Here is a 15,083-nt window from a genome sequence, read left to right as displayed (position 1 = left end):
GGACTTAATCATTCTGCCCCACAATCTCAGAAGTGCCATATATTTATTTTTGGTTTATTTTTAATTTATTTTTATTTTTTATTGTTAAATCATAGCTGTGTACATTAATGTGATCATGGGACACCATACACTGTTTTTATAGACCATTTGACATGTTTTCATGACACTGGTTAACATAGTCTTCCTGGCATTTTCTTAGTTATTGTGTTAAGACATTTATATTCTTCATTTACTAAGTTTCAGATGTACCCTTGTAATAGGTGTAATCCCACCAATCACCCTCCCTCCACAAATCCTCCCCTTCCCATCCCTCTCTCTTCCCCTTCCCTATATTCTTGGTCTATAACTGGGTTATAGCTTTCATATGAAAGCCATAAATTAGTTTCATAGTAGGGCTAAGTACATTGGATACTTTTTCTTCCATTCTTGAGATACTTTATTAAGAAGAATATGTTCCAGCTCCATCCATGTAAACATGAAAGAAGTAAAGTCTCCATCTTTCTTTAAGGCTGCATATTATTCCATGGTGTACATATACCACAATTTATTAATCCATTCGTGGATCGATGGGCACTTGGGCTTTTTCCATGACTTAGCAATTATGAATTGGGCTGCAATAAACCTTCTGGTATAGATATCTTTGTTATGATGTGATTTTTGGTCTTCTGGGTATATGCCTGGTAGACGAATTATAGGATTGAATGGCAGATCTATTTTTAGATCTCTAAGTGTTCTCCAAACATCTTTCCAAAAGGAATGTATTAATTTGCACTCCCACCAGGAATGCAGAAGTGTTCCCTTTCTCCACATCCATGCCCACATCTCTGGTCTTGGGATTTTGTGATATGGGATAATCTTACTGGAGTTAGATGATATCTCAAAGTAGTTTTGATTTGCATTTTTCTGATGATTAAGGATGATAAGCATTTTTTTCATATGTCTGTAGGCCGTGTGCCTGTCTTCTTCAGAGAAGTTTCTCTTCAAGTCCCTTGCCAGGCCTGTGATGGGATCACTTGTTCTTTTCTTGCTTATACGTTTGAGTGCTGTCTGGATTCTGGTTATTAAACCTTTGTAGAAAACATAACAAGCAAATATCTTCTCCTATTCTGAGGGCTGTCTGCTTGCTTTACTTACTGTATTCTTGGCTGTGCAGAAGCTTTTCAGTTTGATCAGGTCCCAGTAGTGTATTTCTGTATCTTCTTCAAATGCCCAGGGTGTCCCCCTCATAAAATACTCACTCAAACAGATTTCTTCAAAAGTTTTCCCTGCACTCTCTTCTAGTATTTTTATAGTTTCATGTCTTAAGTTTTAATCTTTAATCCAGTGAGAGTCTGTCTTAGTTAATGGTGAAAGATGTGGGTCCAGTTTCAGTCTTCTACAGGTTGCCAGCTAGTTCGCCCAGCACCATTTGTTAAACAGGGAATCTTTTCCCCACTAAATGTTTTTAATTGGCTTTTCAAAGATCAAATAATGCTAAGTAGCTGGGTTCATCTCTTGGTTCTCTATTCTGTTCCATACATTTACCTCTCTTTTTTTGTGCCAGTTCCATTCTGTTGGATCACTATCGATTTATAGTATAGTCTGAGGTTCGGTAGCATGAGTCCTCAGCTTTGTTTTTATTTCTGCTTAACGGCTTGGCTATTTGAGGTTTTTTTCTGATTCCATATAAAATTAAGTATTATTTTTTCAAGGTCTTTAAAGTATGATAATGTAGCTTTAATAGGGATTGCATTAAAATTGTATATTGCTTTGGGTAGTATGGACATTTTAACAATGTTGATTCTTCCCAGCCAGGAGCCTGGTATGTTTTTCCATTTGTTAACATTTTCAGCTATTTATTTTCTTAGAGTTTTATAGTTCTCTTTATAGAGATCTTTCACGTCCTTTGTTAGGTAAACTCCCAAATATTTCATCTTCTTTGGCACTACTGTGAATGGAATAGAGTACTTAACTGTTTTTTCATCTTGACTATTGTTGGTATATATAAAGGCTACTGATTTATGAATGTTAATTTTGTAATCTGAGACACTCCTTTATTCCTTGATTATTTCTAAGAGTTTTGTAGTAGAATCCTGGTGTTTTCCATATAGACAATCATATCATCTGCAAAGAGAGAACGTTTGATCACTTCTGACCCTATATGGATACCCTTGATTGCCTTTTCTTCCTTAATTGCAATGGTTAAACTTCCATTACAATGTTAAAGAGCAATGGAGACAATGGGTAGCCTTGTCTGGTTCCTGATCTGAGTGGAAATGATTTCAATTTAACTCCATTCAATACGATATTGTCTGTGTGTATGCTGTAGATGGCCTCTATCAGTTTAAGAAATGCCCCTGCTATATTAATTTAATTTTATTTATTTATTTATTTATTTATTTTTATTAAACCATAGCTGTGTACATTAGTGTGATCATGGGGCACCATACACTTGGTTCATAGATCATTTGACACATTTTCATCACATTAGTTAACATAGCTTTTGTAGCATTTTCTTCGTTATTTTGCTAAGAAAATGGACCTTTACATTCCACATTTACTAGGATTCACATATGCCCCTGTAAGATGCACCACAGGTGTAATCCCATTAATGCCCCTCCTTCCCCCTCCCTCCCCCCTCCCTCCCCTCCCTTTCCCCTTTCTAATTTTCTTAAGTGTTCTGATCATGAAGGAATGCTGGATATTATCTAAAGCTTTTCTGCATCAATTGAGAGAATTACATGTTCTTTGTTTTTTAATTTGTTTAATGTGCTGAATTATACTTATAGTTTTACGTATATTGAACCATCCTTGAGACCTTGGGAGAAAAGCAAATTGATCATGATATATAATTTGTTAGATGTGTTGCTGGATTCTGTTTGTTAGGATCTTGTTGAATATTTTTGCATCTATGTTTATGTGATATTGGTCTATAATTTTCTTTTCTTGTTGGGTCTTCTTCTGGCTTGGGGATCAGGGTGATGTTTGCTTCATAGAACGTGTTGGGTAGTCTTCATTCTTTTTCTATATTTTGGAACAGGATGAGTAATATAGATACTACTTCCTCTTTAAAGGTTTGGTAGAATTTTGATGTGAAGCCATCTGGTCCCGGGCTTTTCATTTTAGGGAGATGTTGTATGGTTGATGCTATTTCAGAACTTGATATAGGGCTGTTCAACATTTCCACTTCATTCTGGCTAAATTGTGCAAGGTGAGGTGCTTCCAAGTATTTTTAAATTTGCTTCAGATTTTCATATTTCTGAGAATAAAGTTTCTTGTAATATTCATTAAGGATTTTTTTGAATTTCTGAGGAGTCTATGGTTATTTCCTCTTAGTCATTTCTGATTAATGAAATTAGAGATTTTACTCTTTTCTTCCTGGTTAGGGTAGTCAAAGGTTTATCTGTTTTATTTACATTTTCAAAAAAACAACTTTTTGATTTATTGATATGTTGTATAATTCTTTTTTTTTTTCAATTTCATTTAATTCTGCTCTAATTTTGGTTATTTCTTTTCTTCTACAGGGTTTTGGGTTGGAATGTTCTTTTTTTTCCAGTTACTTGAGATGTCTCATTAAGTTGTTAACTTCCTCTTTTTTCGTTCTCTTGGGGAAAGCTCTCAGTGCTATAAATTTCCCTCTTAGGACTGCCTTTGCAGCATTCCAGAGGTTCTGATAATTTGTGTCTTCATTGTCTTTTGTTTTAAAAATTTCAGGTATCCTTCTTAATCTCATCTATGAACCAGCTATCATTCAGCATAAGGTTATTTAACTTCCATGTTTTTGTATGAATATGCATATTCCTGCTGTTACTGAGTTCAACTGTTATTCCATGGTGGTCTGAGAAGATGCAAAGAATAATTTCTATTCCTTTAAATTTACTGAGGTTAGACTTGTGACCTAAGATGTGATCAATTTTGGAGTATGTCCCGTGGGCTGATGAGAAGTATGTGTATTCAGTTTTGTTGTGATGAAATATTCTGTAGATGTCTGCTAAATCCAAATGTTGGTTAGGTTTAATTTTAAAATTTCTTTGCTCAGCTTCTTATTGGAGGATCTATCCAACAATGTCAAAAGAGTGTTGAAATCTCCGACATTATGGAGCTGGAGGAAATCAAGTTGCTCATAGTCTGTTAGTGTTTCACTTATAAGTTGAGGTGCATTCTGCTTGGGTGCTTAAATATTAATAATTGAAATCTCATCATATTGAGTATTACCCTTAACAAATATGAAGTGACCATTCTTATCCTTCCTTACATGTGTTGGTTTAAAGCCTATTGTATCTGCTAATAGAATTGCAACACCTGCTTTTTTCTGATTACCATTTGCCTGAAATATGGACGACCATCATTTCACCCTGAGTCTATATTTATCTTTTAAGGTAAGATGTGATTCTTGTATGCAGCATATATCTGGCCTGAGTTTTTGCATCCAGTCAGCCAACCTTTGCCTCTTTAGAGGACAGTTTAAGCCATTCACATTAATGGAGAATATTGATAAGTCTGGTAAAATTTTGGGTATTGAGTTTTTCAAAAGTCCAGTAGACATTTTTAATCCTTTTACCACTGTGGAAGTTGGAGTTTGATCAAAAGTTTCTGAATGAGTTTACTTTTGTGGTACAGGATTGGGATAATCATTATGGAGGATAGTTCTGGGAATATCCTGAAGAGTTGCTTTGTTTATGGCAAATTTCTTCAACATGTGAATGTCATATTTATTTTCTCCATCATAAATGAAACTCAGTTTACCTGGATATCGGATTTGGCATTGAAAGTTTGTTTGTTTTAGAAGATTAAAAGTCGATCATGTATTTATTTTTTGAAAACCTAGACCTAAAATCAGCTTTTAGCACAGCTTCTGTCACTGGTAATAGCTTCTACAGGACTTTCTTAGGCCTTCATCTCCCAAAGGATTGGAATCAACCAGAGCCAGTGGTAGAGACCAGCCCTCAGCCTGAATCTCAGGGAAACATGATGACAATGAATCTTGCCTACCTCTAGTTCAGCAGAGTGGCCCTCTTCTTAGACAATCTTACTTCATGACTTTACGATCAATCACATTTCTTCATACATGGGCCATGTGTATTCTTCAACAAATCCTGATTTAGACATTTTCAAATAAATATCACTCAAAAAAATGGAGAACTTGATTTATTGTCATGTAATCAGTTTTGCAAAGGGTTTCTACTTATTCTTCCATCCTGGAATATAATACAGACATACATGGTCCTTTAAGCAAATTATATATGCCAAAGACATGTATATTGTGCATGTACATTGGCATAATAAATGTTCTTCAGGAAATTAGGTTCCCTTCCATCTCTTTTTTTAAGAAAATCAGGCTATCTCAAACTACGTTCTCAGCATACTGTTTTTCATAAAAATACACTTCTTAAAATGTACTAAATTGCTGAGGCTATTGCAAAGAACAATGGTATTTTAAGTGCTAAATTGTGATTCGAATGACAAGAATATTATTTTTTTTAAAGGGGCAAAAAAAAAGAATCATAATGATTGAAGAATCTGGTTAAATGGATTTTGGGTAATTGAAATTTTATTGTACAACTGCGTTTTACACCCATTTTCTCTAAGTGGTTGTGAAAAGGGACATATTTTTCACCACAACTTTGTAAACTTCTGTTTTCTTATTTTTAAGTCTGTTTTGAAATGGTACTTAAGTATTCTTTTAATTTTTCACTCATGTTCTTTTTTCATTAAGTCATTTGTACACAAATCATGAATACAATTTTGTCATGATGGGATTCAATGTCTTGATTATCTGTAGAAATTGGAGTGCTTACATGCGACTAATTAACATAGTCTTCTGGTTTTACTGAAATAGAAGTATAAGTCTTCCCAGTGTGATTGGACAAAAATTGCTTGAGATTTGCTAACTTGGATACATCTGACTTTTCAGGAGACATTTCTCTTTAGTCCTGTGAAATCTCAGCTCAAATGAATTGTGAAATTCTTCTGAGGCCTAGGTTCTGTTTTGAAAGACAAGAGATGTTTAGTCATGTGCTGGGGGTTCATGACTACAATTCAGAACCTCTCCTAAGTTGTTATTCCAACTGTGGCAGAGTTAGTTAAGATGGTTCCAAGTTATTTTCATTCAAGGATAGTTGTAAGATTTAATGTTGTTCTTCAAGAGCAATCATGAGTATGTTCTCTATGGAGGTTTTTAAAAGAATTGCCCTATTTTGAAATCACAAATTTTCCTCTTCTCTATCTGACTTTTAAAATGGGTGCAATAGTTCAAATTAGTTTGGAATTAGAAAAATCAATAGCCTAACCCCCAAATGGTTAGGTTTTGTGACAATAAGCCTGAATCACAATCATTCAGGCACATGTCTAGTGGAAGATACGATAGAACAGGCAATGCCTTGGAATCGATCTATTTTTTTTCTTATTACTTCTCTGACAAGAATAAAAGTATAATACTAGAGTGACATGAGGACATTGATGTTTTTTGAAATACCTTAGATTCTCACTTGACGTTGAGTGGCCTTCTCTTGTCCTTTAATGGCACCTTTAATAGCAGGTGTCAATTAAAGAAGTGGGCTAGTCTTTATAGGCAGTGAAAGGAATCAGAACTCTTTTAATATGTCTGAATTTCTAACCAGTCATCATTGCCATTCCGGCAACAACCCTGTTGCCTGCATAAGAATGAAGGCTTACAGGAAATGTGATAGGATGACAAAATACATGTACTAACAAGTCAACAGGATGGAAATTTTGGAGGCAACAGGGGATAATAATATTATAAAAACTACACAATTCCTTTCTCTTGACTGATGGGAACCAAGAGTACCACAAAAGGGGCAAATGCTAAGAGTGAGAATCCTGGAAGGAAAGACACTCTGAGTAATAACTCTGAATAGTGGGAGAATGGAACAGACAAGTCTCCAGGGTCTTTATGTAGTTCAAGAGTGTCATCACTTCCTGCAATAGAGACCTCCCTAGACTAGGAAAAAGAGAGGGCCTCATGTCAAGAGCTACTGCTATGATGGAAGAGTCTTCCCCAGATGATGGAAAAAAGAGGGACCCAAAGTCTGGTGAGGATGAGGCATCAACGAGCTAGGGAGATGCAGAAGAATTAGAACTAGCTGGGAAAAATACACTGGGTGGGGACAGAAGTATGAACAAGGTTGCCACAAAGAGATAAAACAAGTAGTCAGAGCCACACACCATTTGGAGGACTACTCTGGAGGGGCAGCACTACCAAGCCAAATAGCAATAATACGGATGAAGAGACCAGTGATTGCCAGGTCAAAGGCACACCAAGTGGTGAGCGTTGTAGGACACATAAGAGCAAGTAGGTAAAGAAGGAGATCTCAGAAGGAGCAAAGTCTTGAAGGATCCCTTGAATGAAAAGATCTGCAATCCACTCACAAATGTCTCCAAGACTGTTTGTTTCAGGCCGAGACCAATTTTCCCATGAACCCTGAACAAATGACATAAAACAACAAGACAGACAAGGGCCTGACATGAACTATGTCTATTAGTCCACACTTACTCTCACATTTCTATACGCTCAGAACCAATACACACACTCGTACACCACTCAACAGACTCAGAGGTTGATCAGACCCCCCACTTCCACCCAAATTGTGGGAACCCCAGATGGATCTTACCTTGTCTTAGACGTCTGCCTGTGTAGGTGCCTGTTCCTACATGCCAGTCCCTCCCTGTGTTTGACTCCCTGAAGACTCATCAAGGGGACCTGGAGGATTAGCTGAAACCACCAGGTGCATCTGAACTCTCCCTCCCAAGGTGGTCTCATCCATCTCCACCAGTCATCTTGACTAGATTCTCTGAGGCTGTTTTCTAAACTTGTTAGAGAAAAGGCTCAAAAGCACCTGTGAATGAATAGGGGGGCATCCCACATTAAAAACTCATCACTCAAGTTCACAAAGGGTTCTAAGGTGTTCCTTGGAGAACTCTGTCTGTGGAAAAATATCCTTCAAATGTTTGAAAAGACAGCTTGGGGTGAGTCTGGTTTTGGTGATGAAAACACTATGTTGTAAAAAAGCAAAAGTACAAACTAAAATATATTAACTAAATGCATAAGACATAAATGGAACAGGAATGAACTAAAATATGTAATTTTGTGTAACTGTGGTTAGGGGTCCCCATCAGCACCCCAGTGTTCTGTGGGAGCCCCCAATGGGCCAATAGCTCAGTAACCCAGGGTTCCTGCTTCTGACAGGCCCAAAGCCCGGGAGTATGAGGTTACTGTCTCACAGGTTTACAGGACCAACCTCAGGCATCATTCTTGAGGATAGAAATCAAAGTCCCTTTTCACCTGCCCTCTGAACCCCAATTTCCCCGTGGACTGAGGCCACAGCAACGATGTCTCAGCAGCAGAAATGTCTTGCTGTCTCTGGCTGGGCTAAAACTCACCATTGGTTTTTCTTCTAGCATTTTCAGGGGTGGGATGCTCTACTGACACACGCTTCTGACAGGCTCTGACAGGCCAATAGCCCAGCAACCTGGGGTTCCTGTCCACAGCTCCATCCCCTTTGGCTTTCCCTCAGAGTTTCCTAAAGGCGCTACACAACTCACAACAAACAAATACAACAAACAGTTATATATTATCACAGTGCTCTACAAGAACAAATAAGCACAACAAGAAATGTACACAACAATTTGTTACACTCACGTTTGCAGACACTAGGCAGATGTAGGTGTTTAAATTTCTTCCTTCCGGAGGTGGACTTTGGCAGAATTTATGAGTGATTTCAGCTTTTCTCCTGAGGGCACTGGGTACTATAGGGTCCCTGGAAAGTTTCCAGGGGGCTTCTAACAAAAGCTCACCCTGGAGGCAGCCTGAGTATCGGCAGTGTCAGTGTCTGGAGAACCTCCCTGGGATCTCTATAACGTTATGTCCAGGAGTCCCCTCAAAGACCACACCACCAGACAAGTCAAATTAAAGAGGAGAACTTTTAATGAAGTGCCGGCTGGCAACTGCCCCAATGTCTTAAAATGAAGTTTCTGAGTGCAACCCTGAATTGAGTGAGGCTCTGAATTTATAAGGCAAAACTTTTCCAGGGGTCAAGAATGCATAATTCCAGAAGCGAAAGCAACAGAGAGTGAGGTGTGTTAGTCAGTTTATTAGGCTATGATCACAAGAGCACTTAGTAATTCATTTTCACAAAAAAATACAATCTACAATCTCCTAAGGTAATGTAGGGAGGGGGACTCGCAGGTGAGGGTCAGAAACAACATGATCATAAAAAGGGATAATCACCAAGGATATAATCACCAGTGTAGTTAGTAACTTACATCACTAACAATTTTAGAGGAGTGCATTCATAGTTATGCAATGGAGGGACACAGAAGAGGAACCGGTTTTGAAGCTAATGGAACATAACAGAAAAAGAGTAAACAGTAAAGTGGAGTCAAACTTGCTCTTTTAACATTCCCATATCATATACTGATGGCATGAAGACCACCTTAACACCAGAACATAGGATGTCGTACAAGTCTGCTAAAATGTGTACACAGAGGAGGTTCCACCCAAATAGAGAGTCCTTTAGCTTTCTCACAGTTATTCTGACTTTAGTTATTCCTACGGGTTTATTTGGAAAAAAAAATCAAAGCATTCATTTCTTTGTTGAAAAGTCAGTGGTGAATTGGCACAGAATTCTGTGTAGTTCGTGGAAGGGAGGACTTCACTAAACTTTGAAACAAGTTATATTCTTTCTGGCTTCTCTGGCATATACTTGATATGAGAATAAGCCTTAACACATTTGTTTTTCCTCTGTGTAAGGATTTTCTAAAAAACATTCCGGAAAGCATTTTTGCGAAAAGGCTCTACCACGAGTGGCTGTCCGTAATGGAGAAAAGCAGCGACAGACAGAAAATTGAAAAAATTAAAAGGTAATTATTTTAACATTTATGTCTCAAAAATTAATTTTATACCTTACATTTTATAATTTGTCTACTAAAACTCAAAGTTATATTCATGGGCAGCAGGTTAGAAATTGGCTTCTATTAGCTTGTCACTGTCATTGTTTTCTCACTAATCCAATAAGCATGAAATGCTTGAACATTGTGCCCCTTCTGTGTACTTGACTTTTAATGAATAAAAAGAGCTATTATTCATTAATTCACTAGCTGTTATGTGGGTCACTATGAAATTTTTGAGAGACACAAAAATGAAGAAATGTAAAATCTCTACAGACACAATCAAATGGAACCCTGCCAGAAACCCCAATAAGACTTGCAAATTGAAACTTGCATGGAAGAGTCAGAAAGGGGAGTCAACTGTGGTTTTTGGAAGTGAATTAATGCAGCATAACACAGGCTACAATTTATGATCTTAATTTTGGTAAATATCAAAGTAATTAAACATCTGTATTAATTCTTGAACTGAAGTCATAGAGAGAAAATGACTTATTTCCTCTTCTCAAGAAATTCATTTTGGGAAAGATAGATAAACCAAGAAATTACTGTCAGTGCAGTATAATCTGTCCTATAAAAGAGATATTTAGAGAATATTGTGGGAACAAAGCAGAGAATCACTCAGCTCATGAGTCACTTCTTGAGTCATGTCAGTAAAAAAGGGAGTTGTACAGTGTCAGTATGATCACAAAAAGTAAATTGTTTCTTCTCGTGCCAAGGGAAATTTTGGGACCAATTCGATAGTCCTTTCTTGGATATATCCAACATGATAAGAGAATAGAAAAGAAATGTTTATTTACTCTGACTAAAGAGTGTGTGTTCTGTGAAAATTCAAGACACTCATTATCATTTATGTGCATGTTATTGTTTAGTATAGATATTTTTCCTCGAACATCTTTTAAATATGAATTATATGCATACTTTTGGGGATTGTTGGAACATAGTACAGATATTGAAGATACCAGAAACTAAGCCATGTGGCATAATCATAACTCCACTTCCATTAGGGTTTGGTGTAAGCCATTTAGATAGCATCAAATTCTACATATTTGTTTGGTCATTGTTCACAATATCATTTATCTATATTTATAATACACATATCATTCATATATGTATTTATCCTATGTACCATTAAAAATAAATATTTTTTTAAAAGGCTATGTTGGCTCAGACCCTGTAGCTCAGAGGCCAGAATGATGGCCACATACACCAGGACTGGCAAGTTCAAACCTGGCCTGTCCCAAACAACAATAACAACAACAACAAAAAAAATAGCCCAGCATTGTGTTGAGTGCCTGAGGAGCTTCTTGGGAGCCTGAGGCAAGAGAATTGCTTAAGATCAAGGCTGTGCAGTTGCTGTGAGCTGTGATGCTACAGCACTCTACTAAGGGCAACATAGTGAGACTCTGTCTCAAAATAAATAAATACATACATACATACACAAATAAAATAAAGAGATAAAATAAAATACTATGTCTCTCATGAAAATATGAAATAAATGCATAACAATGCTTTTAGTTAAATTAATAATTAATAAGGAAATCAGTAAGATAGTGTAGCCATCTTTATAGATTGCACATTATGAAACCTTACGTATTTGAACCAAAGTGAGCCAGAAATACTGAAATAAATTTACAAAATGATGCAAATATCCCCCTTTCTACCAGAGCAAGGGTTCAGAGAAATCTGTTGACTCTCTACCAGACAGAGTTTTCAATTCTTTTGCCATGTTTTATGTACACTGCTAACAGTTATCTTCAACTGACAGAGATGTAAACAGTCCTGGTTGTGAAAAGGCTTAAAGATCCCATGGTATCCCCAAAGCGTTTACTAGATGCCTTATTTTATATACAATACACCCAGTAATCTTTTGGTCCATTTGAAAGTCCTGCATAATTCCTCCTCAGAGGAATTATACTTCTTTCCAGACTATTATGCTGAAGAAAGTCTTTTCTGTGATTTGTACAACAGGAGTCAGATATGCTTGTTTTAATCAGGTTGCAGATTCTTTTATTAAAAAAGCAACAATCGTGAATATCAGCTTGTCCATGTTTTCTGAGTAGGAGTAATACATTATTTTGGTAAATAATCAGGTAAAACACAACTGTAGCCCAGAATGAAAGAGGGAAGAGGAGAGTGAGGAGAAGGAAGGGAAGAGGACGTGTGGAGGGTGGGTAATTGGTGGAACTTCACCTAGGGTGTATATTGAAAGGGTACATGTCAATCAATTAAGAGTAGAGTATAAATGTCTTAACACTATCATAAAGAAAGTGAGGTGGCGGTTATGTTAACCAGTTTAATGGAAGCATTCTAAATTGTACACAAAATCAGCACATTGTACCCCATAAATGCATTAATGTACCCAGTTATGATTTAATAAAAAAAATTGTTTAGAGATAAAAAGAGAGAGAAAAAGAAAAGAAAAAAAGAATCTCTTAGCAATTACCAAATGAGAATAGTAGAAAAGAAAGTAATGAAAACGTGACACCTATGTAAAAAGTGATAGAAAGGAGGTAAGATTTGGCTCGGCGTCCTGTTGCACAGTGGTTACGGCGCCGGACACACGCACTGAAAGATCCAGGCTTGAACATGGCTTGGGCCAGCTGAACAATGGCGAAACACCTGCCAAAAAAAAAGAAAAAAATGGCTGGGCATTGTGGCAGGTGGCGGTAGTCCCAGCTGCTTAAAGGGCTGGACAAAGAGAGTAGCTTGAGCCCAAGAGTTTGAGTTTGCTGTGACAACTGACAACTGATACTGCAACACTCTACCCAGGGTGACATAGTGAGGCTCTTTCTCAAAAAAAAAAAAAAAAAAAAAATGAATGAGACAATATTTGGAACAAAATCAACCACAGAACATGGTGGAGCAGACAATGAACTCTCAGAATGGACCGGGTGGTCTTTACAACTGGGATTTGGTTCTTCACCTAGAGACAGCATTTCTGTGTTGCCAGTTAAAAATAAAGGAGCAATTTAAAATTAATTACTGTTTAATTTCATCAGAAAGGTTTTGGTGGGTTGTGGTTGAGAGTAATCTAAATGTTGCAAGATTTACCTAAGCTTCAACATATTGAGCTAGTTTCAGGGAAGTATTTCATGAATGGTATTCGTTTTTAAATGATACTTATCTGAATTCTACTAAGTTTTCATTGTATTGTGAAGACAGTGTGTAAATATGCCCCCCCCAAAATCTCCAGTGTTTCTTTTCTCATTGTCTCCCTGCAGTTCTCACTTCATTGGGTTCCACATTAACTGAAACTTGGGTATCTGAGCTGGGTTCCTATTTGCCTTGTACCTCATGCAAAGTTAGTGTTGCCTGCCTTTACAAGATTGAAATAAATTGCCTTGCTTACCGAGTGCATTTTTCTGTATTTAGGCTATTAGACCAGCTACCAAGAGCAAACGTTGTGCTCTTACGGTACGTGTTCCTGGTCTTGAGTAATATCGCTGAACTCTCCGCGGCAAATGAAATGGATGCTTTACACTTAGGGGTGTGTATGGCTCCAAGTATTATTTGGCATCCTTCTGCGAGCAGAGAAGAAATGGCCTCTGCAGAAAAGGTAATGAAGTTTTTGTATTATACTTGCTGGGGAACTGAATCACCATTTGTAAAGGAAATGGAAGGTATTTAGTCTTAAAGACAATGTCTTAAAGAAGTTAAATAGAATACACTTTCTTAAATTTCAGTTTACTATACAAAATGGAATTTATCAACATGTTATATGAAAATAAATGCTTCTTTTTATACGTTAATCAGCTTGTGGAATTTGTGATAAAAAACTGCCGCAACATCTTTGGAGGACACGTCACTGCCCTGTTTGGAGAGTCATCCGGAATATAAAATACTCAAGAAAAACCCTCAGGTACTGTCAATAATTGGGTTGCTCTTGGTGAAAAATTGACTCATGTCTCTGAAGATGCTGGCACAGTTGTTTTCTTCAAAGCCATGCAAGCTGAAGGAAAGCAAGCCTGATATGTGGCTCAACAGAGCCCTGGGTTTCCCATCATTTCTTAGAAGGCCTGCTAACAGGTCAGGGTATTTAACAGGATGGTAGGGTTAAATAAGGTGTGTGATAAGTTCCTAGCTTTCATAAGTTATCAGAGGCAGCATGCTACAGTAGGATGGTTCGAACTTTTTTTTTGAAAAATTAAACTTTATAAGAAATTTTTGTTTTTGAGATAGTCTCTCAATTTATCACCCACAGTAGAGTTCTGTGACATCACAGCTCACAGCAATCTACCACTCCTGGGCTTAGGTGATTCTCTTGTCTCAGCCTTCCAAGTAGCTTGGACTACAGATGCCCACCACAATGCCCAGCTAAGGAATTCTAATATACGTCGTATATATTGTTGAAACTGGAATAGAAATATCAGAAGTAGTAGAGGCAGGACTGATGTTCTTATTTTTCTTTTTTCCGCTCCCTGATTCTTGAGACACTTCTCAGAATTTTACTGTGCTATGAGATCATTTGACAACAATTTGCATTATTCGCAGATAAGCAGATGTTAAAATTAAAGACAAAAGAAACCTCCAGGTTACGAATTCCTGTATCACTAGCTGCTAGTTATGTTATCTTTGGCCAATTGTTTTATGCCACTGAGCATCAATATCTTAATCTAAAAAATGTGGATGAAAGTTTCTTTACGATTACTGTAAATATGAAATGAGGTAATGGATATTACAGAAACTTGAGCAAAAGAAACTGATAGACTTAGTCAATGGATTTCCCAAGAGTAAGCTATGTTTAACATCCAGCAACCCATGTTAGAAGGTACATTCTTATGCAGAACTAGGTATATGGAATTATTTTTTTACTTTTATTTTGTTATTACCACTTAGTCTAATGACATTTTCATTGTTTGGGAAAATTTTGCATAGAGAAAGACCATTCATCATGACCTAAGATAAATCTAGTACACCTCAACAGGCATTTCCCATTTTAACACCTGTGGTAATATTTCTTTTTTTACTTTTTTTTTATTAAATCATAACTGTATACATTGATATGATCATGGGGCATCATACACTCGCTTCATAAACCATCTGACACATTTTTATCACAGTGGTTAACATAGCCTTTCCGGCGTTATCTCAGTTACTGTGCCAAAACATTTACATTCTACATTTACAAAGTTTCGCAAATACCCCTGTAAGATGCACCACTGGTGTGATCCCACCGATCCCCCTCCCTCTACCAACCC

At 37.0% G+C, this 15,083-nt stretch overlaps 1 protein-coding gene across 1 annotated transcript; it reads left to right on the top strand.

The window, feature by feature from the left end:
• Positions 1–9,810: 9,810 nt before the first annotated feature.
• Positions 9,811–13,731, top strand: LOC128573291 (rho GTPase-activating protein 20-like). Its single transcript, XM_053573361.1, has 3 exons — positions 9,811–9,858; positions 13,258–13,441; positions 13,639–13,731. Exons 1-3 carry the CDS (start codon positions 9,815–9,817, stop codon positions 13,720–13,722), a joined length of 312 nt encoding a protein of 103 aa, XP_053429336.1. The 5' UTR covers positions 9,811–9,814; the 3' UTR covers positions 13,723–13,731.
• The last annotated feature ends 1,352 nt before the right edge of the window (positions 13,732–15,083 follow it).

This window comes from Nycticebus coucang, chromosome 21 (genome assembly GCF_027406575.1).
Source record: "Nycticebus coucang isolate mNycCou1 chromosome 21, mNycCou1.pri, whole genome shotgun sequence".
Taxonomy (NCBI): Eukaryota; Metazoa; Chordata; class Mammalia; order Primates; family Lorisidae; genus Nycticebus; species Nycticebus coucang.
The sequence above is the reverse complement of the archived record's forward strand: the minus strand, read 5'-3'. Positions and strand labels throughout refer to the sequence as shown.

Excerpts from the sequence above, each read along its gene's own strand:
- LOC128573291 (XM_053573361.1), top strand. The coding sequence starts at position 9,815 with ATGGAGAAAAGCAGCGACAGACAGAAAATTGAAAAAATTAAAAG. Across the intron at positions 9,859-13,257 it reads AAAATTGAAAAAATTAAAAG|GCTATTAGACCAGCTACCAA; the intron begins GTAATTATTTTA and ends TTCTGTATTTAG. Across the intron at positions 13,442-13,638 it reads AAATGGCCTCTGCAGAAAAG|CTTGTGGAATTTGTGATAAA; the intron begins GTAATGAAGTTT and ends TACGTTAATCAG.